The sequence below is a fragment of the Misgurnus anguillicaudatus genome, chromosome 24, assembly GCF_027580225.2.
Source record: "Misgurnus anguillicaudatus chromosome 24, ASM2758022v2, whole genome shotgun sequence".
Taxonomy (NCBI): Eukaryota; Metazoa; Chordata; class Actinopteri; order Cypriniformes; family Cobitidae; genus Misgurnus; species Misgurnus anguillicaudatus.
Window position 1 is genome coordinate 19,726,363 of NC_073360.2, and position 24,541 is coordinate 19,750,903.

The 24,541-nt window shown below is 38.9% G+C and overlaps 1 protein-coding gene across 1 annotated transcript; it reads right to left on the reverse strand.

Moving 5' to 3' along the window:
- Positions 1-1,542: 1,542 nt before the first annotated feature.
- On the reverse strand, positions 1,543-23,803 carry LOC129438836 (uncharacterized). Its single transcript, XM_055197744.2, has 42 exons — positions 22,782-23,803; positions 22,571-22,691; positions 22,394-22,481; positions 22,091-22,279; positions 21,540-21,645; positions 20,679-20,921; positions 20,500-20,601; positions 20,227-20,418; positions 19,378-19,488; positions 19,100-19,292; positions 18,882-19,018; positions 18,552-18,776; positions 16,058-16,199; positions 15,852-15,975; positions 15,537-15,728; positions 15,282-15,419; positions 12,188-12,370; positions 11,780-11,974; positions 11,505-11,653; positions 10,995-11,163; positions 10,778-10,912; positions 10,556-10,708; positions 10,273-10,474; positions 10,042-10,182; positions 8,451-8,636; positions 8,286-8,357; positions 8,067-8,193; positions 7,826-7,959; positions 7,538-7,741; positions 6,111-6,260; positions 5,766-5,945; positions 5,572-5,688; positions 5,334-5,483; positions 5,050-5,202; positions 4,728-4,943; positions 4,523-4,620; positions 4,141-4,285; positions 3,885-4,058; positions 3,382-3,600; positions 2,590-2,696; positions 1,741-1,894; positions 1,543-1,646 (listed from the first exon to the last, which is right to left on the reverse strand). Exons 1-42 carry the CDS (start codon positions 22,867-22,869, stop codon positions 1,543-1,545), a joined length of 6,408 nt encoding a protein of 2,135 aa, XP_055053719.2. The 5' UTR covers positions 22,870-23,803.
- Between the last annotated feature and the right edge of the window lie 738 nt (positions 23,804-24,541).

Here is a 24,541-nt window from a genome sequence, read left to right on the forward strand (position 1 = left end):
CCTGCTTGATTACAAATATCTTCAGCAGAACAAAGAAATTAATACAGGTTTGGAAGAACTTAATGGTTAGTAAATAATGAAAGAATTTTCATTTTTGGGTAAACTATCCCTTTGAACAACATGAAAGTCGTGTTACAGTCATGAAAAATTTGATTTATTTATTTGAGTCCATGACACGAAATTTCATCTTATTTTTGTGCCTTGAACACAAATGTCTTTTTCATGGCACAAATTTCTATCAATTGTTTTTGTGTCTGTGGCATGACTTTCTTTTTCGTGTTATTTTATGTATTGTTTTCTCTTATTTTTTGGGGGGGTTGGGATATACTTTTATGTATTGGTTTTTACATGTTTTTCTTCCGCTTTTAAAACGATTCTCGCCTGGAGTTGAGTTGCGGTTTGGGTTAGGATGTCTATAAATGTAACATAAAGTGATTATAACCCCAAGTGACAATTGACCTATGGCTAAGCCACGCCCTCAAACGCGATGAGCCAATCACAGTGCGCATAGCAACCCAATACACTCGGACATTCTTTCCTTCCGTATCCATTAAAATGCATTGCAGTTAGTCAGTTTTCATTCTTTTTTATGTTTTTTCTTGTCATTTTAAGTTGAAAATGGTCAAATGGTGTGCATGGGGTACTCCGACACCAGGTATCCCGAAAGGCTGGGCGACGGTGTGTATTTTTAACCCTTTCCCAAGCCACATCTCAACTGAGGTAAGTGTCTACTTAATCCAGATTAAGTTATGCGGTAGACTACAACATCAAGTAAACGTGAATAAATTAAACAAGGATGTCTACATCTGTTCTAAACTAAGTCAACAACGTATTAGAACGTTATCTTTAACATCTCTAACATAAAATTAGAAAACGTTAACATTAGCTTCTAGCTGCGTTGTACATCATATCACTTAGCTTCATTAACATATCTGTAAATAACTGACATAACAAATGTTATTTGTTATTTGTAATAGCAATGTTGTGCTGAATGATTCATGTAAATACTGTAGCACCAAACTAACGGAGAGGTAAATTACTCTTGGTAAAGATAGTAAAAAGGCTTGTTCTGGAAACGTATGCTGAAGCTTTTCATCCAACAATAAAATTATTAATTTAACCCTCCAATGCATAGTTAAGGCCCTTTTGGTAACTTGGAGATGATATATAGTCTTTCTGTCTCCATAAATCATCAATAGCCTCCTGTGAAATGTCTCCTACTGTGACAGCTGCCATAGCGCCTATTACCGAATGTTGATTGTTTGTCCAAGTGAGTGAAGGGGGCGTGGCTTAGCCATAGGTCAATTGTAAGAAAATAGAAAAAAAAACAATGAGAAAACAATATATAAAATGACACGAAAAAGACATTCGTGCTCAATGCTCGAAAAAGGTGAATTGCGTGCCATGGACACGAAAAAATGTATCAAATTTTCCGTGATTATACCACGACTTTCTGTGAGATCAGTCGGATTTGAATGTAAAATATTTACATAATGAGCATTAAATATAACCATAAGCTTATAAGAGCATGTATGAGTGCATCTACCCCTGAGGACACAAACTGCAGCTGGCCTGCCTCTCTCTGCTGCTGATGGATCCTTCTGGACAGGCTTGAGGAACGGCTGAGCCTCTAGAGCAAAAATAACCTGCGTGTGGAGCAGAGAAATGGATGTGGTGGGCCGGTTTGAGGAGAAGGTGGGTGTCTTTAATCTACTCTGATTTGGGCGATCTGTCAGTTACCTGTCGGACACGGTCCTCCTCTGTGATCTGTGATTGGGCTGTTGGGGAGTATAGCTTCATGTATGCAGTAAAAACCTTCCCAGCATTCTCCACTGGGTGCAGTCAGCCCAGATATGTCACAGTAATGACCGGCGGGACACGGCAAACAATCCTCCTGTTAGAAAACAGTTTCTGTGGCTTTAACACGTGGAACTGAATGTTGATAAGTGAATTAACATGAGACCCACTATGATATAAAGAAATCCTGAATGTTATAAAACTTCTTTTTGTTTGGGCCCTCGGTCGATAATGGAAAAAACACCTTTAATATTGCTAATCTGCACTGATAATCAAACCCACAGTGAAAAGCTTGGTAGTTATTTTGAACTCCTAGCTTAAGCTTTATCAACACAAAAACACAGTATAAGAAAAGCTTTAACTGGATAAATTTAATCTGGAAAGAGTTACACATGCTTTCGGGCTCTCGCAGGAACTATTGTAATTCTTTGTTTGCTGGAATATCTCAGTTTTCTATTACAAGCCTCCAAAAGGTTGACAACGCTAGATTTTTAACTGGGGCTTGCATATAATGTCTCTTAACTCTTTATCAGTGCCATAGTTGACTTTAAAATAATGTCTTTAAATGAGTCTAAATGGACCAAGGCTTTGATATAGCCTACCATTATCCATGTTCTTTATCCATGAATTCAAATTTAAGATGAAGCGTTGTCTCCTTGCATTTAATCTGAATTATGTTTTTACTGTATGTGCATATCTGTGTTTTTCTTCTTTTCTTTATATTTCATTCATGAATATGTATACATATGCATGTATGTAAATAAAATGACTGACTGAATGAAAGTTTCTTACCACTTTGACCAGTTTGGTTTTGTTGCTGAAAGTGCCTTGTGGGCAAGGTTGGGGTTTAGCGGTGCCTTGTGCACAAAAGTGACCCATGGGACAGGGTCCTCCCACACCTTTGGCAAAAAAGAGCAAATGACGCGGATGTTTATTTAATCTTTATTCTTTCATTGTTTGTTTAAAGAATTAGTCTCCAAAAAATTAATTAGTCTGCTTCACATCTGAATCAGATCCATTTTTTTTAATAAGGTCAGGGCATTTTATTGAAACAAGATTCCCCACCATTGTTTAAAAATGATTTTTTATATGTTCTGCAGAAGAAGTTCATATTGGTTTGAGATTCTCAAACTGGGGCGCAGGCCCCCCTTGGAAGGTACAAAATTGCGCCTGAGGGCCTCGATTTTATAAAAAAATTATTTATCATAAATTCTGTAATTAAACTTCAGAAAAATAAAGCTACTAACCACCAACACTACATTGTATCTGTATTGTTTACTGTATTGTATTTTTATTTCAAATTCGAAGTTTGACATTGTTTTATATCATGAATTTTCTTTGGGAGGGGGTTAAGGGATGCATCCTACATGGGGGGGTTTGCATGCCATAAACCACTGGACTTCTGGACTTCAGGTCAAACCGATATAATGTTCTTCTTTAAATAGGCATGAGGGTAATTTTCATTTTTGTGTAACTATATCTTTAGAATTTTTATACTTTATTCATAATTTCTGGTACTGATCTGAAATATGGTTCATTTGTGTAAATAATATAATATAGCCTGATGTTGCGGTCTCACATCACCTGCAGATTTTGTGAGAGGTTGAGGTGAGATGTTCCCATGTGAGCAGTAATATCCTGCCGAGCATTCTCCCGAAACTGAGGTTGAGTTCAGAAGAGAGCAGTAGTGTCCTTCATCACATTCTCTACACTGAGAGATGCTACTCAGGCCAAAATCAGGACTGTATGTCCCTGCTGGACAAGGCCTCCAGTCATACCCCGTTCCCTCAGGACAATAGAAACCTGTGGGCAAACAGAGAACAGCATTATCTATAACAATATATGATTGCTGTTTTTGAATGGGAGTGAAATCTATTAGTGTGTTTGTCGGAAAAAAAAATGTCACCATGTGATGCTAAGACAATGCTCTACCAGGTGAGCTAAATGGACACAATGGTAATGCATAAATAATTGTATATATTAGACTGTATGCTATCCAGTAAGCTAGTATTTCGTTCTGAACAGCCAATGAGAGACCAAAGAACCAACCAGCTGGGCACAAGTGCAGTGCCCCATCCAAACAGTACCAGCCAGCAGTGCAGGCCCAGCATTGAGAGCCCTGAGTGACTGTAATAAAAGTCCCTGGATCACATGGCACAGGGCGAGTGGTTCCAGGAGGACAATAATGACCCTCAGGGCAGACATGGCCTGAGATCCCGTCCGTAGGAGTGGGTGTCTCTGCTTTCGCAGCACAATAAAAGCTTTTGGGAAATATGATACAATAGGATGCAAGTTATTCTTGGCATTATTGGAATAACAAAACGCATATAGTGTGGCTCATACCCTTCAGAACAGAGACCGGTGGGCTCAGTAAGGCCAGTGGATGCACAATAAAACCCTCCAGGGCATGACGGGCACTCCTCAACACTTTTGAGTCCTGTGCTGTTAGACCACGTGCCCAAAGGACAAGGTAAAGGATTGGTAGTGCCTGCAGTAGGAAATATGAGCTTTAAATCATGCACTGAGGTTATATTGATTTGATTTTATAGCAATATAACATGTTCTCGAGTACTATATAACATGCTGTGAAATGTAATTGAATAATAAAACATATGACAGCAAACACTATGTGTAAAAAATTACAAAATAATTTCTTTTTAACCCCCTTCCTAATATAATCAACTGTACAAAATATATCAAAAGTCAAAGCTGATTAAATTTTTACAACACCTTTAGGGCAGTAGTGACCAAGTGGACATTCAGTGCCAAAAGGACTGGGTGATGGAGAGCCCTGTTTGCACCAGAAACCAGCCAGACACAGTCCTACAAGTCCGTGTAAGCAAATGGCTTATATAGCAAGCATACAGTATGGGGCTTAAATTACATTTATTGCGATAAAATTATCTGTTTAATCAGCATGTAAGTCTCACCTGCGGGTTGTTCCAGTCCCACAGCCGGACAGAAATGTCCTGATGGACAAAAAAGACAGGCACTTTGGCTCTCCATGTGCTCGTACGGGTTATAGGTGCCAGCTGGGCATGGAAATTGTTTGGCATAGCCTGTTCCTTGCGGACAATAATGTCCCTTTGGACAAGGCTGCAGGACAGATGTATTTGTAGCCCCAAATGTCCCATCACAAAAAAAACCTGGTTAAAAATACACAATATATAAAACATATAGGACTCATACATGTATATCATACATTTATCATTTAATTACTGAAAAAGCACATTGTACAAAAAATAATCTTGCCTGATTTACACATTGAACAGTTTGGTTGTTTCTGCTTGTCCTGATATGTCCCAGAAGGACAAAGAATTGGGACAGGACTTCCTGGGGGACAGTAATGACCGACCAGACATGGCAAAGCTAGGCCATCCGTCTGACCGAGGGGGCACCAGTAACCTACCAAAAAACGTACAAGGACATGGTGAAAACTGTCTAACACAAATGTACAGCCTGTTATGCTATGAGTATAGAGTCCCTAACAATGAATAATCTTATATGACTTTTAATTGGTCTGTGCTATGTCTCACCCTGCCTACAGGGGGCTGTAGGAGCTTGAAGACCTGTGGTATCACAGTAGTAACCTTCTCGGCAGGGCTGACACAGATCCTGGCTTACCAGACCTGCTACTGGGGAGAAAGTCCCTGCTGGACATGGCTCTGGTGCACTGGAACCTTCATCTGGGGATAAACAATAGACAGCATGATTAACTAACAGTTTTTATGGACATCTAGACTGAGTTTAAATGACATAAACAGTAATTTGTACCACAGTATGTCCCTGGAGGGCAAATGTCCCCAGTGATCCCATCTGTAGGTTTTGATGAAGTTGCTTCTCCAGTACAATAATACCCAGGAGAACATGGTCCACTTGGGAGGGGGAGACCTGATAATACAGTTGCATGTAATTAGTTTTTCTAACAGCATTACATGTAGACTTGTTTCATTGCATGTGATAGATACCCGTTGCATTGCAAAAGGCCCCTGGAGGGCAAGGTAGAGGCTCAGAGCTCCCTAATGGGCAATAGAAGCCCACCTGGCATCTGCCCCCAGTGGAGGACGCAGGGCATAGGCAGTTCGCATTAGTGTAGTTGTCCAGGTCAAAGGGTTGAGCGTTCCAGGCAGCAGATACACAGAACCATCCTGTATGATGATTAAAATATATATATATATATATATATATATATATATATATATATATATATATATATATATATATATATATATATATATATATATTTTAAATCATGTCAATTTAATATTGATGAACATCTGCTGAAGGCTTACTCTCTCAGTCGATGTACTTACCAGCTTTACATTTCCCAGACACAGTGGACAGTCTCTCTTTCTCACAGTAGTGGCCTGGAGGGCAGGGCAGACAGCTGTCCAAACTGTGGGTCATTGGCTCAGGGTTGTAATAGCCACGTGGGCAGGGGAACTCGGTGGCGTGCTTTGTGCCTGTAAGGAAAGAGCAGTCCTGCGTAATACTAAGGACAAATGTTTATAATGTATTGTGTTATATTAATTTGCATGTTTATAGTATATTTGAAAATTCTGGAATTATTTACATATTGTGTCATTTTAAATCTGCATGTAACTGCTCCACACCCATTGGGTAAGACACTTCTTATTGTTTTAAGCTTAAACTTACTTGATTGTTATACTTTTTTTTTTTATCAGGACTTAATATCCTAGGTCATAGATCAAGATTTTGTAAAACAAGGAAAAAAAATTTGCAGTGTCAAAGTCTGTTTAAAAATGTCCTTTTGCTTTTTTATTTATTTTATATATATATACACACTGCAAAAAAAGATTTTCAAGAAAAAAAATCTTAGTATTTTGTCTTGTTTTCAGTAAAAAATATAAAAATTCTTAAATAAAGATGTTTTTTTCTTGATGAGCAAAACGACCCAAAAAAAAGGTAGTTTTTAGACCAAAAATATCAAATGTAAGTGATTTTGTGCATAAAACAAGCAAAAAAAATCTTCCAATGGGGTAAGCAAATTTTTCTTGAGTTTTTCTTGAATTTAGTGTTTAAGAAAAATGTTCAATATTTTTTGCTTACCCCATTGGCATATTTTTTGCTTGTTTTATGCACAAAATCACAAAAATTTGATATTTTTGTTCTGAAAACTAGACTTATTTTCTTTGGTTTGATCAAGAAAATGCATCTTAATTTAATAATTTTAGATATTTTTACCGAAAACAAGACAAAAATACTAAGAATTTTTTTTCTTTTTCAGTATATATATAAACAAAAGGACATTTTTAAATAGACTTTGACACTTCAAAAAAGTTTTTTTTCTTGTTTTCCAAAATCTTGATCTATGACCTAGGATATTAAGTCCTGATTTAAAAAAAAAAAACTTATCACAGTCAAGTAAGTTTAAGCTTACAATAAAAAGTGTCTTACCCAATGGGTGTGGAGCAGTTGGCATGCAGGTTTAAAATGACATGATAGTAGTTTTTAGATATTTTTACTGAAAACAAGACAAATATACTAAGAATTTTTTTTCTTGAAAATCATTTTTTGCAGTGTATACACACATAAGCAACCCAGGCAACGGTGTTGGTTAGTAGACACGCCCCTTACTGTTGATTGGCTACAAGTGTGTTTTGGTAGTCGGCCCGATTCCAAAGTGTTTTTCAAAAATTATGCACCGCACCTTTAATATAAATTCACTTTTAATGTACTTTTTTTAAGATACTTTCGAGGCACATGCTGTGACTCTTACCATCGGGACAGTAGAATCCAGGAGGACAGGGGAATTGTGTGTATTTGCTGGTGCTCTCTGGGCAGTAATATCCAGCATGACATGGACTGCACTGAATCTGGCCTGTTAGGTTTGTAAAAGTACCAGCAGGGCAGGGAACAGGCGTGGCACTGCCAGTGGGACAGAAGTGTGCTTGGGGACACAGTCCACCTTCAGAATCAGATCCTGTACAAATCATAATACTTTTAGACAGACAAACAGACAAAAAATCAAGATACACCCAGATACCAACATGGTACAAAATCACACCTGTTGATGATGTTGACCCAGCAGGACAGTAGAAACCTTCTTGGCAAGGTCCAGATGGTCTACTTAAGCCAACTGAACCACAGAATTTCCCAGCAGGACACACAATGCAACCCGAGCTCATGGTTACATAAAGACTAGGGAGACACATATTGAATTTGTTGATGTATTTATCTATCTGTTCATCAATTAATCTTTAGTTTAATTCCGTATGCTAAATTAATGTTTTTATGCTATAAAGTACCTATTCGAAAATGTGCCCAGCGGGCAGGGTGAAGGGAGTCCAGTGCCCTCCAGACAATAATGCCCAATGGGACAAGGACCACCTACACCCGTGCTAATATTCGCATCGGGATTCTGAAAGTTTATGCCTGGAAAAGTTAAGTAAGTATACATGAACCAAATCTTGAATCTAAAGAAATACGATTCAAGTGAATGTTAAAGTCAGTGTGTTTAGACATACCTGCTAGGCAAAAATACCCCGCCTGACAGGGACCAGTGGGTTCAACTAGTCCCCAGTCTTCACAGTACATTCCTTAAAATGATAGGTCGGTATGATGAACATAATACTAGACCAATGCTATTAATACTGCCAAAGGTGTAAGTAAAGCAGGGGCACTGCTCTCACCAGCTGAGCACAGTAAACACTGCTCTACTTGGCTTTGTCCTGCTTTGGGGCTGTATGTGCCTGGAGGGCAAGGGAGGATGTCCTCCACAGTGCCCCCCAGGCAATAATGTCCCTTCGGACACAACTGAAGCTCCTCCCCTTCCAGACACAGCCATCCAAGGGGACAGTCACTGCATTTTGCAGCACCTGCGTACACATTAACAACGCAAGTTATTCCCAGACTGACCCAAAGTTACTTTATTAAGGTTTGAGTTGAAGGTAAAGAACAGACAAGACACACATTAAGTAACTAATAGGGCTGTCATGTTTCTGAATTTTCATAAAATAATGTTCACACATTGTTGTGATTATTTAAATAAAATCTTTTGCAGGGTTTACCTGGCAGTAAATATTACTACACATAACACATATTAAAAGTAATTATTTAATGAATATATCTTTCAAAAACTGAAAATTCAAAGTTTTGCATTTAAATGCAGTTTTTTTGGCTTTGCAATATATTACGTTACACTATCATTTAAGGAGCGGCATCTAATACGGTCTTGTTTATACAGGTGCTGCAGCTCCCCCTTGTGTTTTTTAAAGAGATGTGCAATCATTGCGGTGATTTGAAATCATTGCGATGAGGTCAAACAATTGCGATGAGATGATAATTTAATCATTGTGACAGCCCTAGTAACTAATTAAGTATGCATTAAAATGTTTTACTAATTTAGAAAAATGCCACCCATCCTCCTTTTTATATAAATAATTATGAATAATTACACATACTATGTTTTTCAGTACTAATCTTTAGGGGTGTAACGATTAACCGTGCAAATGCGCGTTTCTCAATATGCGTTCTTGTCTGTACTTGCGTTCTTGTGGACCAATTCAAAGTTCGCATCAAGCCCAAGTTTACATAAAATCCCCGGATGTGTTCTTGATCCGCCCATTTTATCGAGGATGCTTCAGAGGAGACTTGTGTGGACTTATGACAGCGAAGTTTCCCAGAATGCATTTCGCGTGAGGAGTTCGTTCTTCCGAGTCTGAACTTGGCGTACTTGGTATCGAGAAACGGTCAACTGTGAAATTCCGGCACATGCGAATGCCAGGGGGCGCTCTCATGCAGAAACTCCCTTTGTGCCACAGAAGAAGTAGCGTTACAAACGCTATTCCAGGAAATGTCTACAGGAATATTTATATCGCTGTTCTTCAAATTATTTCAGGTATTTTCATGATAATAAGGAATATTTTGAATGATTTTGTTTAATGAGTGTTGCTTTTTTAAATGCACATTATAAACGACTCCGACTCCTTCCTACTGACCAAATGCCGCAGTACACGCACAAGCTGCACATGAAAAACATTATCGCAGCCTTGCAATTCAGATTCGGTTTCAGACAGGCATTTTTAATGGGACACACGATTAATCGTTACAGCCCTAGTAATCTTGCATACTACATACAGTAGCATAGGTAGTATGCAAAGTAAAATTTTAAATACTTTACCCAAAGCATATTACACCAATGGCAAACATTTTTAATAGGACAACAGTAATAAATATTTTATTTTATACAATTTTATATTATTTAAAATAAATAATGTGCACCTGAGCTATTTGAAAACGTTCCATCAGGGCAATGCAGAGGTGACGTGCAGCCCTGTGGACAGTAAAAGCCTGGCGGACACCTGTTGCCTGTTACCCCATCATCAGGCATGGCTGTCTTAGCACCACCCACACAATAAAACCCTGTATTTAATGATGGAGATCTCTGATCAGTAACAAAAAAATAACAAAGATTATAAATAAAAATGTATGTAGGGATTCAAGAGTATGCACCTGGAGCACATATTCCAGTGGGTTGAATAAGACCAGAGCTATTGCAGAAGAAGCCAGCAGGGCAATGCCAACAGGACGACACAGTCTGAGCCCCCAGTGCATTACTCCAAGTACCAGGAGGGCAGGGGAACTCATGTGGGTGTCTGGTGCCTGATGGACAGTAATAACCCATGGGACAAATATCACCATACCTGGAGCTTATCTGTAAAACACAGAAACAGATCAATCGATAAATTGTAGGGTTCAGACTGAATCAGCATTGTCAATATACACAATGGGTTACCGGGCTGCCTGTGTTGGATCCACCAGTACAGTAAAATCCAGGTTCGCATGGTCCTTGTGGAGCAGTTAGGCCTGGAGAGTGGCAATACTGACCAGCATCACATGGACCACAATGCTGCAAGTCCTCCGCCCCTGAACTTGAAGTGTATGTGCCCTTCAAATATAAAAAATTAGATCACATAAGAAATTATGTGGTCCATTAAAAATAAGACTGGATACATACAGGAGCACATGGATGGGCAATTAAGGTGCCAGCTGGGCAGAAGTGTCCTGGTGGGCATAGGGGCTGCTGGGACAGGCCTGACTTGTTGCACAGTCGCCCAGGTTGACACTCAATGCATGAATTGTAGGCTCTTCCCTGACAGAAAAGGAGTGAATCTCATTAAAACAGATTAAAAATGTATGTTTTTTCATGTAAATATTTTAAGGACATGACTTACAGGTTGGAAAGTTCCCATTGGGCAGGGTTCAGCCCTCACGGCTCCTTCTAAGGTGTAGTGTCCCTCCTCGGCTTCATATTGAATAGGGGTGGCTGAACTTCCAATGCAGTAATAACCCGCAAAGCATGGACCGGTTGGAAATGTGGAGTTAGTTCCTAAACAATAATAGCTAAAGAAAACAAAGGAGAAATAAGAAGTGGAAGTAAATATAATGTATAATGTATACAACTCTTATTATTTTTGCACCTCATATAAGTTCTATTTCAATAGAAATTTCTAATGTAAATGTTTTCACATTTCAATTTTAATGTATGGATTTGGCAGATCCTTTTATCGAAAGCACTTTAGAGTGCATTTGAGCAGTACATTTTATCAGCATGTATAACGGCTAATGCAACGCTCTACCAACTGAGCAACAGGAATAAATATTAAATTGTTTTTATGGATAAATATTCAATAGTATTCCTGCTAAACATTGTCTTTTTTAACATTTTGCTTTTCTGATCCTACCCTGGAGGACAGTTGACACATTGCTGTGCATGTTGTAGACCCGTACTGTTACTGTATGTTCCTGGAGGACAGGGCTGTGGATGAACTGAACCTGGTGGACAGAAACTTCCAGCAGGACATACACCCCCTTTAGGACCATCAGGAGGAACCTGTCGAAGAAAAAACAGAAAGCTTGAGAACCTTTTAACACACATAATAATAATAATAATAATAACATTTGCTTTGGATAAAACTATCGGATAAATGCATGAATGTAAATGTAATAATCTTCTTACTGGACTCGTAGATCCATGTCTACAGTAAAACCCTCCCTCACAGTTTCCTGTAGGCTCAGTTCGTCCCAGTGCTGTGCAGTATTTGCCCCCACTACAAGGGGTGCAATGTGACGCTTCACTCAGGCCTGGCCGGGATCCATATGTGCCCTCTGCACACGGCTCTGGTGCTGAGCTTCCCTCAATACAATAAAACCCCTGTCATAAAAAGCAAAAGAGATGCAGATGTATTAGCAGCAAAAGACTAAAAGTATGTCACACGAATGGTTTGATTACGAACATTCCTCAAAATACCTTCCTTTGGGTTCATCAGAAATAAGAAACTTATACAGGTTTTGTAACAACATGAGAGTGAGAAAATTATGACAGATTTTCATTATTTGGGTGAACTACCCCTTTAAGTATATTTACCTGTGGACAGACTGTAGGAGTGTGTGTGGCTGGAGTGGGACAGAAGTGTCCAGAAGGACACTCCACACAAGCTCCTCCACTATGACCATAAGAGTCATTTCTGAAGGAGCCTGTCTGGCACGGGAATGACATTGGATGTCCAGTACCAGGAGGGCAGAAGTATCCATTAGGACAGTTTCCTGTCTAATAGAAAAAAGGTTTTTAAAGAAGTTCATCCAAAAATACACATTCTGTTTACAAAAAGCATTACTTAAAGGTGCAATTTGTAAGATATTTGCAGTAAAATGTCCAAAAACCACTAGGCCAGTGTTATATATTTTGTCCAGCTGATTACTATCAATGTCTGTAATGTTTTCTACTACTTGTAAATCGTGAGAAAATTTCCATTCAAAACATTGACACGGGGCAGTGCAGTCTCCTGTCAATGACGTTAATATCCATGTGACCCTTTGTCACCGCCTTTACTGACGTAAACCACATGACCACACTGGTCGAGCGCGAAAAAATAAAATGGCGGCCAAGGAAGCGGCTGGAGCACAAATTTAGTGAAAATAAACGTATATTTTCACTTTTTAAGCATTTTAATTTCATTTCTAGCGAGAAATTAGTATTGTAGTTTTCAAATATGTGATTAGTTATCACAAAGGCGCTCTCTGTTTATATTTCAAACACGCTGCCTTTGAAGTGCGTCGGAAAGCCTTTCTCTGAGCGGCCTTCAGGCCTCCGAGTCCGAAGTCATGTCCTCATGAGGCAGCGAGGCCACAAGTCCTCACAGTCCTCACTGCCTTGAGTTTTCGGACGCAGCCAGTGTTGTGGACAAATGCGGAACTACGCGCTTGCTTATGGACTTATGGATATCTCTGTACCGTCTGCCGCTGGTTGTGTCAGCTCCTGTAAGTGTACGGGCCAACCAAACGACCCAAGAAGAGTTTGGAACAAAACGAGGGAGGATCAATTTGGTGTTGCATTATCTGGATAGAGAAGAGCTTCACGACAGCATTTAACTAGACCGAGATTCTGATCCTGCTTGTGTTTTACGCGATGGGTGAGTTGTTTTGATTCGTAACCCTTCAAAAAACGTATGCTATTATATTGATGACAACATTACTGTAATTAGCGCGTCTTCCCGCGGACGATATGCACATCAAAGGTATTGTGAGATTCTGATCCTGCTTGTGTTTTACGCGATGGGTGAGTTGTTTTGATTCGTAACCCTTCAAAAAACGTATGCTATTATATTGATCACAACATTAGTGTGTAGACTGTAATCAGCGCGTCTTCCCGCGGACGATATGCACATCAAAGGTATTGTACAGCAAAAATGGTCATTTTAAGACACTTCACAATAAGATTTGTACTGTCAATACATTATGTGAAAAATCATTGTAGATTGTAAGTTGAAAACTTAATTCTGAGCTGTGTTTGCCATCGAATTTGGACTAATACTGTAATATCAATATGACTAACAATTTCGTTTTGAACATCACATATAAACTTACATAATGAAATAAACGATGTCATCAAACGCAACATTTATAAGACTTGATTACCTTATCCATCAACGTGATTTCTCGTTCTCGTCTGATTGATGGCTAAAGTTAAAGACTACAAATCCCATAATTCCACGCTGCTTCAGAGCGTCAGTAAACAACATCATTGTTTTTGTTTGATCTGGCGCCATCTTTCGGCACATAAATACAAATTGTATCTTAAAAGCTGCATTCTGTAACTATAATTCCTCCTGCTTTGACTCACAGCCTGTAAGTTAACTTCTGTTAGCATTGCATTGGGACTGAATTGTATTGTGACCACATTGTATTATACCAAATACACAAAATAACGTTGTTTTTTAGCATTGAAAAAGGTGCACTTTAACGTCCTACAATTCACAATAGTAAGCTTATAATAATGATTTATAATTTAAGTCACATTTTTATTGGAAATGTCAGATGCTTTAAAATATCAGTGATTATATATACTTATAATGACAGAGAAATTAATAATAAAATAAAATAAAATAACTATAAGAAATCACTTTTTATTATAGAATCAATGGTAAATATGAATGGTGTTTTTAAAGTCGTTTAATGTCCTATGACCTTAGTGTAAAGAGCAAACAAGTTTTATTTAGCTTTATTGTTTTGTCTTTTCTGGCTTAAATCCGGCCCAGTTCTTGACAGAAATGCAATATAATATACATAACTATATTATCAGTGGTGTATAAAGATCTTACATAATGAACTGTATTGTTTTGATTACCTTAAAATGAGCCGTTGTGTGCGCAGGGAATGTTATTGGTCGAGCCTGGTCGAGTTCGAAAAAATAAAATGGTGGCCAAGAAAGCAGCTGGAGCACAAGTTTAGTGTAAATAAAGTTTCATTTCCACTTTTACACCTTCTGATTGCATTTCTAGCGAGAAATTATTAATGTAGTCAGACAACGACATGTTTGTCCAGTGGTGGCTACCATAGACATTTTGAAATTTAGGGGTGAGCTGTTGGTTGCAATTCTCTATCTCACCACTAGATGCTGATAAAATGTACACACACCACCTTTAAAGACATTTCTGTATTATGTGTAAACAACAGGGCTCAACATAAAGGACTGCCCGGTGGCCTAGGGCAAGCGTGAGAGACATTCGAGCAAGTAAAAAGTATTGTCACTTGCCCGATCGGCCAGTGCTTCACCTTCAGTCACTAAAATATATTTTCATCAATGTATATTATTTAACATCTTGGGAGCTGACATTTACTTGGGCAAAACATGACGAAAAAACTATGCAATATTTTGCACAGTTTGCTGTCAGTTTACAGATAAAGCTGAAAAGTTGGGAGCCTTTTTTTCATTGGAACATGTCTGTTATATACAATTATATTTGACTTTTGAATTATTATTTTAAATATGTGACACTGATATTTTTTAATTGGGGCCAGTGGTTCAGGTTTTGACTTGCCCTGCCAAAATTTTCGACTGGGCCAGTATAAAAAATTCTTTGCGTTGAGCCCTGAACAATTACAGTTTTTTTAACTAACCATTATTTGCATAGAATACTACAAATGTCTAAGATGTTTAACAAAGAAATACACAGCCATACTGGTTGAATGAGAGGCTCTTCCTGAGGATTCTCTGTGTAGCAGTATTCTCCCTCTGGACACTTAGTGCAGTCTGAAGGGTCACGCAGACCTGGCTGTTGACTGTAGGTTCCCTTAGGACACGGTACTGGATTAGGATCCTGAGTAGCGTGTAAATAATAGAAAAGGAAATAATTGCTATGTTTCAAACCATTGATCATCTGACACGTTGATCGACGACGGTCACAATGTTCCCGACCCTTCGAAATGATACTTACAACACTTCCACCTGGACAGTAAAACCCTATTGGGCAGAATACTGCTGAGCGCTGGGGTTCTCGATCCAGACCCTGCGAGCAGAGAAACCCCGGAGGGCAGACCATTATTCTGAGCATGGCCTCTGCACTGGTAGTTTCATTGCTGCAGTAGTGACCCGGCAAACACGGCAGGCACTCCTCTGACCCCTCGTCCTGAGGACAAGAGAAAGACAGAAAATCGGAGAGGTAAGATGATATATAGAAATTAAATTAATGTTACATTTTGGTTTACTTACACTTACTTTAATCATGACAATGACAGTAAGCAACACTTACAGAATAACTTCCTGTTCCACAAACTTTTGGGTTGATAGTGGCTGAATAAGGGCAAAAGTAGCCAGCAGGGCAAACTAAGCAATCCTCTGCCCTTTGCCCCCCTTTCATCCGACGAAATGTTGCCCTGGACACACAGACAACATCAAATCCAATAGTTTCAACCCTGCTTATTTTTATTCATTAGCGCCGATGGATCTGCTACTCACGGTGGGCAGGGCGTCGCTTTAGATGTCCCTTCATTACAGTAATATCCCTCTGGACAGACTTGACAATCCTCTTTTCCACCATTACCCATCTTTGTGCTGTAGGTGCCTGGAGGGCATGGATACTGTGAGCCATACAACGTACCTGAAGAGATACACACATATATAAAACCTCTGTAATGACAAATGGCAGACGTTGAGAAGACATTCAGTCTTATCATTTAACACTTAAAATAACAATTTTAAAGGAGAAGAAACAATTTAAGAAACAATATAAAAATGAGAAGAGGTAGCAATACTTACATCTAATGCTTAAAGCAGACATTTCACAAGACTTTTTTAATATGCAAAATAAATCTTTGGTGTCCCAAGAGTACGTATGTGATGTTTTAGCTTAAAATACCATATAGATAATTTATTATAGCATGTTAAAATTGACACTTTGTAGGTGTGACCAAAAATGTGCAATTTTGGGGTGTGTCCTTTAAAATGCAAATTAGCTGATTTCTGCACTAAATGGTGGTGCCGTGGATGGATAGTGCAGATTAGGGGGTGGTATTATCCCCTTCTGACATCACAAGGGGAGCCAGATTTCAATGATCTAGTTTTTTACATGCTTGCAGAGAATGGTTTACCAAAACTAAGTTACTGGGTTGATCTTTTACACATTTTCAAGGTTGATAGAAGCACCGGCCACCCAATTATAGCACTTAAACATGGAAAAGTCTGATTTTTTAATATAGTGGCCTTAACGTTAAAGTACTGCCATTTATTAGCTGAGGTTTCCCTATACAATACATAGGAGCTGTATTTGTACTTGCTTACTACCATACAGCATACTGTAAGTATAGAGACAAAGCACAATTATGCTAATTTGAAAACAATGCCCACCGGGGAAAAACAATCCAACCGTCTCCATTCACTTTGTTTTACGTTAAGCTGCCTCCTTGTCATTTCTGGCTTCTAACTAGGGTGGCCATTCGTGCCAGTTCCGCCGGACACGTCCCGAACATCTTTTCGGGTTCGTTCTCCGGAAGTCGCGTTGGTCGACATATGTCATCAAGGTTTAACATTTCGGGTTTAATTTCAGAAAAGCAACCGTTACATTTCAAGGTAAGAATGAAACTACAACGATTGTATGTCTTAAAAGAAATAAATCTTAATTTTCGAATGTATTTTAACTGATATGTGAGAACCTCGATGACGTATGCGGTCGAGCAACGCGACTTCCGGAGAACGAACCCGAAAACATGTTCGGGACGTGTACGGCGGAACTGGCGCGAATGGCCACCCTACTTCTAACAAAAAAACTGAATAATGCCTAAAAGCTGCTGTGTGACAAGGTGTACAGCTAACAAGCTAAAAAATATGTTTTTATAAGCTGTCGACCCCATAAAAACGAGTGTTTAAAGACACAAAAGTGGATCTACGTTTCCCTCCAGTGGGTGTAGTTCTAATAATAGTTGTACTATCAAAAGTTGCCTGTATCCACTTTTGTGTCTTTAAACGCTCGTTTTTTGGGGTCGACAGCTTATAAAAACCTGTCTCTATAGGTGGTACCCAGTGGTGATTTCAACATGATTGCCAAAGAATCATCTTAAATGATTTTTGCTTGCATTGTATTGTGTAATAGCTTTAAAAAGTAAATCAGCTTCTGTACACAGCTGTAAGGTTTTGTTCTGTGTTTTCTTGTGTTCTGTGTATTTTTGTTTTTAGGACTTTTATTTTGACATCCTGTTCTGTTCTGGCTTTTATTTTGATATTCACCTTGCCATGTCACGCTTCACACTTCCTGTCTGTTTTGTATTTAAGCACTTCCTGTAAACCAGTTCATGGCTGTTTAAAGGCTCTCTAAGCGAATAATGTGCGACGTCACTTCCTGTTGATGTTTGAACTGTTTTCAAACAAATGGAGCGTAGTTAACGCCTCCCCCTCTCTCTCCCGTCCGTGCTTTCATGAACGCGCCCAACCCCCACCCCCAAATCCTTCTTGTCGTTTATTGGCTGGAACACTTTGTTATGTTTTGTTGTGCTAGGTTTGGCCACTATGTTGATATTGCCGTTTGTCGAGCCTGAGCTGTCTACAGAGATCGCGTTTTTTTACAGTTTGAACAGTGGACAGGCAGCAAGCAGATAGTGAGGAGATGTTTGCTGTATGTAACAAAAAATGTTTTATGGTCTAAAACGCGTCAATTCGCTGCCTGCCCTGAACTTTTGCCTGTCTCTGGATTACGTTTGTTGGATTTGCCCTTATTGGATTTGTTTGCTGGCCCTTTTTGGGATTTTACTAATAAATAACCTTTTGCACATGGATTCATCTCTACTTCGCTTTCATTAAAGCACAACCCGTTACAACAGCTTATTTTAAAACCTGCGTGCCAGGGTGAAATTTCTTTAATATAGCGTGCTCTTATTTTTGACAGCATTATAAAAATAATGTCTGTGTTTCATCCCTGTTTTCCATGTGAAAGAACATTCAAGTCAAAAATGTTCAGTACCTTCAGGACAATAGTGTCCAGAGTTGCATCTCCCAGAGGGGGCGCCCACACCCGCTAAGCAGTACCAGCCCCGTTGACACGGCCGACACTCACTCTCTGACTCAAGCCCGCTCCGATCACTCCAGGTTCCAGCAGGACACTTGTGCTGAGTGGGAAACATAGTGCCGGTGGGGCAGTAATGCCCAGGAAAGCAGAGGAGTGGTGGTCTTTGGACGCCACCTGTGCCTGTAAAATAAAAATAAAAAGCGAGACATTTACCACAGAATGAAAGGTCTTTGTTTCTGTGGCTCAAGGCTGTGAGATCAAACACACAAGCTGAGATGCTGGTACCTCGAAAGCAGGCGTAACGTGCAGGGCAATGCTGGCATTGGGAGAGGTCAGTGAGGTCTGTGCGGTTGCTAAGGGTACCAGGAGGGCAGGCATTGGATGGGTCATTCGGTCGGGCAGAACCCGGTGGACATACAAATCTGAAGAAAAAAAAGAAAAGCTAAGCTGATTTTTAGATACACAATATGGTGTGAATTGTAAAGGTGTTAAAATGCACTAACCCTGGCATGCAATCCACATCAGGAACCTTCAATGCTACTTGGGTACAAGCTTTGCCCGGGTAGCAAGGCCTACAGTCTGTCAAAGCATCCTGCCCCTCTAGAGGGTTGAATGTGCCCGGCTGACAGGGCATTGGGTCGCTCGTTCCCTCTGGACAATAAAAGCCTGGTGGACACTTTAAACAGTCCTTCACACCTATGATCATACAGATCAGGAAATAAATGCATGTGTTGTAAGGAATCTGACTGATTTTGTGTTTTAAAGAAAACTAAAACCTTACTCAGGGCTCCCTGGTGTGGGGTGAAGGTTCCTTGTGGACATAAGATCTCATTTAATGTGCCCGCCGGGCAGTATCTTCCCCGAGCACAAAGCAAACCAGGACCTGCAGAACCTATCAGTACCAACCAAGACAAGTTTCAATGAATATTAAGAGGTATAAGAAGCCCAAATATGTGACTCTCTTTGCATGAAGCCCAGCTAAAGTAATTTTTGATGAATTGTGGTTTCCAACATAAAAGTATGTAAAGACATTCTGTGCAAATAAAAAGTAAGGTTTTAAAGGTTATAAACCCTGAAATCAATGATTGAAATTAAACTTTGATGCTCCTAATCTCATAATATGAATTAGTCTGGGTTTCACAGGCAGGGTCACATATAGAAAACATATAGTACATGCATTTAAATATAACTCCTGTTATGTCTTACAGTACAGGGGATTAGATGATAACAGACCTTTATCATATCCGTGAACTACCCTTTTTTTACAGTACATGCGTTTATCAACCAATGAGAAAAGATGAAAGAGAGTCAGCTTCTAAAAACATCGTAAAGAATTTTTCCATCTTCCCTCCGCTCTTCACCCACATCACACATGCATTGTGCTACACAATCAACAGTCAGGAAACAGCTGACAACAGAAAACAGCACAGCAGTCGTTCATGTAGGTTTAGTGATAAAAGACATTGTATAGCCGGCTTTGTTTAACATTAAATGATTAGATTTAACTACCTGAGTTACAAAAAGTATTTCAGTGAAAACCCAGATTATGTAGTGGCATCAACAAACATAAAAGATAAAGTGTGTGAATTTTTGCATGCATACAGTACAGAATATAGGTTATGGGTTCAACCTGCAGGGCAGTAGCGACCCTCTGCACATCTCTTGCACGCTGCTCTACTTGTCTGACCCAATTGTCCTCCTGCGGTTCCAGCGGGGCAAGGTGACCCGTGTGGCACGCCCGTGCCCTCTTCACAGTAATAGCCTTGTGGGCACAAAAACTGAGAACTCGGTCTGCGAGAAGTGCCCTCCAAACAATAAAACCCTGGGATAAAACAAAGATATTAAAATCATAGAAATGACATTACGAATAATTCACCCACATCTACACTACACAAAAAAGTACCAGCAGGACAAATAGCACAGTCCCGTTCTCTCTGTAGCCCCTCCTTTGGTCCATAAGTTCCTGCTGGACATTGTATTGCAATGCTTGCAACACAGTAGTGTCCTGCCAAAGATCAGTTAAACAATATTTTAGCAAACACTTTTTAAATCAAGCCAAGCCGGAATGAGACGTTAACTCACCGAGAGGACACACAACACAGTCTGATCTCTCTCCGTCTCTGTATGTCCCAGGGGGACAGGAGATAAGCTGCCTTGACCTCAGCCCCAGCTGCGGCTGCCCCTTTGACCAAGATGGAGTCGATGTACTTTTGCAGTCTGACGAACCATTGCATTTTTTACACTCGCTCTGACCCGAGTTGTCTGAGTAGTGGCCCGCGGGACAGGGAAGAGGTTCAGACATCTTTTTGTAGGGACAGTAGCTCCCTAAAGAATGAAATGTGCAAAACAATTAGCTGTTTGTAAGTGTGTACGTGTGGTTGAGAATCAGTGGCGGCTCGTGACTGCTCATCCGAGGGGCGCTAATTCAAAATAAGTGTTCGGAGTGTCGTGTGTGTTGCTTGCGTTTTCAAAATATGTGTTTGTTGCGTCATGTGAACCATGTGCATCACGTGTTTTGTCAAAATAAGTGCCCGCTGCACACGCGTCAAAACTGTTTATGACAAAAGAAATGCTCACGTTCACAAAATACACGCAAGACACTCCCTTAAAAGTAAACTCTGCATGATTTATGTGAGTATCTGGCAAACGTGAGCGTCTCTTTTATCATAAACCCTTTAGACGAGTCTGCAGCAGGCACTTATTTTGACAAGATATGTGATGCACACAGGACGCGCAGAACACATATTTTGAAAAAAGGAACCACACACGACGTGCTACATACATGCTGTGACGAACTTCGCATCGAGCGCCCTTGAAAAAAGAAGTCACCGACCGCCACTGTTGAGAATGCATTTCTTTACATTGTGACATTGAGGTTATTTGGCTTTAGCAGGTGCAAGCAAGACAATGTATTTTGAATAAACATGGGATGCTGTGTTTTACCTGCAGGACACAGCTGACACAGGACACTGCACAGGGTGGAGTAATAGCCTTCAACACACTCAACACACATAGTCTGGTTCATGTTTGGTTCTTCCCCTGCACCACACTATAATGCAAAAAAATAAAAAATTTAATCTTCAAACAACAAACAGTCCAATTTAATACCACAAATATACTTTTTTTTATTAAGGAGCAATATTATTCAGCATTTTACCTATTTTGAGGACATACATTTTACTAACATTTAAAACAAATGTGTTTGCTGTTTAATAAAAAATACTGTGCTGTGTTTCTCTGCATGTTTGGATGTTATAAAATGTATAACTTGAATGCACCGTACGTCGCTTTAAATAAACTAATAAATGTTAATATTTTTAGTTTTTAATCTGAGAAAGGATGACTCTAACCTTAAATCAAACATCCATTTATATTAGCAACAGTTACACAACACTCGTCTGGCATTTTAGTTTATCAGTGGCATTTCTGACCCTGAATAAAACTGTTAAAGACACTTTGTGCAACAAAAAACAGATACATTCGTTTGCGCACACCTTCATTTGAAAGCCATCAATGCAAATGAAGCCAAAGGGGCAGGGCAGGCACTGTGTCAGTCCATCTGGAGAATAATGTCCTGAATGACATGCTGTAGGGTTGCCTGATCCACCATCACAGGAAAAACCGTCAGGACACAGCTTGCAATCCACACGGTCTTCTGTGCTAACCAAACCTGGGGCACAGGGCTTTAAAAAAAGAAGAAGAAAAACTGAGCATCCAGCCTGATATCAAAATCTGTGATGAAAAATGATAATGACATATGACTATTAATGTTTTTTTATATAAATGGAATAGGACACCTGGCAATCTTGAACACTACTCTTTCCGGTGTAAGGGTTAAACATGCCGGTGGGACACTTTCTAGGTGCAGAAACATTTCCAGGACAGCTGCAATAAAAACAAATATTTTATTTATTTTTTTTATGTTTAAAAAATCCTGTAGGATTTTACTAAAATAAAAAATGTATCGCACTCACAATTGGCCAGCGGGACATTCAAGGCAGATGCCTGATGAAAAATAGGTTCCCTCTGAGCATGATATATGTGTCTTATTACACTGAATCAAATACTCTGAAATATCAGGTTTTATATCTGCACCTGCAAAATTACATCATATAAAAATACCTCAAATTAATAATAAATTCAATAAATGCATTGCAATTCGAATCTCATGCTGTCAATGCTTACCTGATACAAGGACGTTCCGTATTTGTATTAAGTTGCTCAATGCTTCAAAAGAGAAAAAGAAAATGAAATATCGGTGCATGTTGAACATGGCTCAAGCTCCCCGTTTCATCTCTGCAGACTTCTGTCCTCGGTCGCTCTATAGCCCCTTTAAGTCCATCGGTGAATAGGGACACCTCAATAATTGAAAGTGAAATTCAAACCATGTAACTCAATTCCATCAGAAGCCATTGATACACTTACGGGGCAGAACTGTGAACTTCATTGTCTAGAATAACACTTTGTTTTTTAAAACACGGACTGTACAGGATCTTGTTTGCTTTCCGATTTCTTAATGTTAAGACTATTAATATTTCAGACTTACATGTATTTACATATAAATACCAAATAAAATTATTTGACTGCTGGACTGATCTCACTAATCCATCAAAAATATCTTTGTTCAAAAATTATACTTTTTTATCTTATACTCTGCATAAATGAGAATTGTATTAATTTATTTACTGAATTTTGGGGTGAAATACTGCATGTATGACCTGGACAAAAACATTTTTACCCAGAGATCCAGACAAAACAAGCAAAACAAAAATGAATGTTTGACATTAAAATGAAATACAAACATTTAAAATATACCAACCACACAGGAACATGTTTAAATAGATTTACGTGGAGTAGTTGTGGTTTGTATGGTATTGTGAAGGCAAGATGCTTCCTGTTCCCATACGTTTAAGTGAAACATCTGCAGCTTTGCACCAACCTTGAGTTTCCACTGCAACGCATGAACGTGATCTAGTTTACTGCAGCAACTATCAGCAGATGAATTAATCAAAGTGTTGAGAAAGACACTGTGATTCATTAACATGGATGATATCAATAGTCTGACTGTGAAAAATCACTCAGGCAATCTCAGCATAAATAGTTTGGATCTGTAGGAAATGTTAATTAGGTAAAAAACAACCATCAGGGAATAACTGAAAATGTGTTACCCCCTCTACTATTTCATTCATTTTCAAAAAAAATTATATTTCTTGAATGTAAATTCCCAAAAACATTAATAATGAAGATAATATTAAATATAATTTGAATATACTGTTTAATGCATATATTTCCTATTAGCTCATTGTGACCCAGTCTGTGTAAACACATCTTAAGTCATTTTTTGTGATTAAACCCAAAATGTAAAGAACATTCTGTAAAACCTTGATATCTTTAATAGGTACTAAGTAAGGTCATGTCAAAGTGAAATCAATGTAAAAAAAAAATGACTAAAATCAAACTTTAATCTCATAATTAGATTATGAGACTTTAGCCTGGATTACAAGATTTAAACATAACCTTCAAAGATGGTGCCATGCAAATCAGAAACTACACACCAAAGGAAGGCACAATCTCATTTCACAATGCATAATAATGCATCAACACATCTGTTAACCACATTTTCCGGAGGCAGGTGCATTGTGTGAATGAGGTCCCACCCTTGGGGAGGAGCTACTCTTAGTTTTTTACCATTTGATCAATCTCACTGTCATTTGTCATTTATATATTTAGGAAAAAAATCTCCTGAATGAAAGCCAAAACATGGCACTGATTCTTGTGCTGCTGTTTCTAAATTTCAGACTCCAAGGTATGCCATTTAATGACTTTTTTGATTTTCCATTGATACCTTATATACTTTATTTAGAAAAATGCTTAAATTGTGTTTGTATGTGCAATACATACATATAAATGGTTTTCTGTTTATTGCTTTATCACTTTTCGCAGCC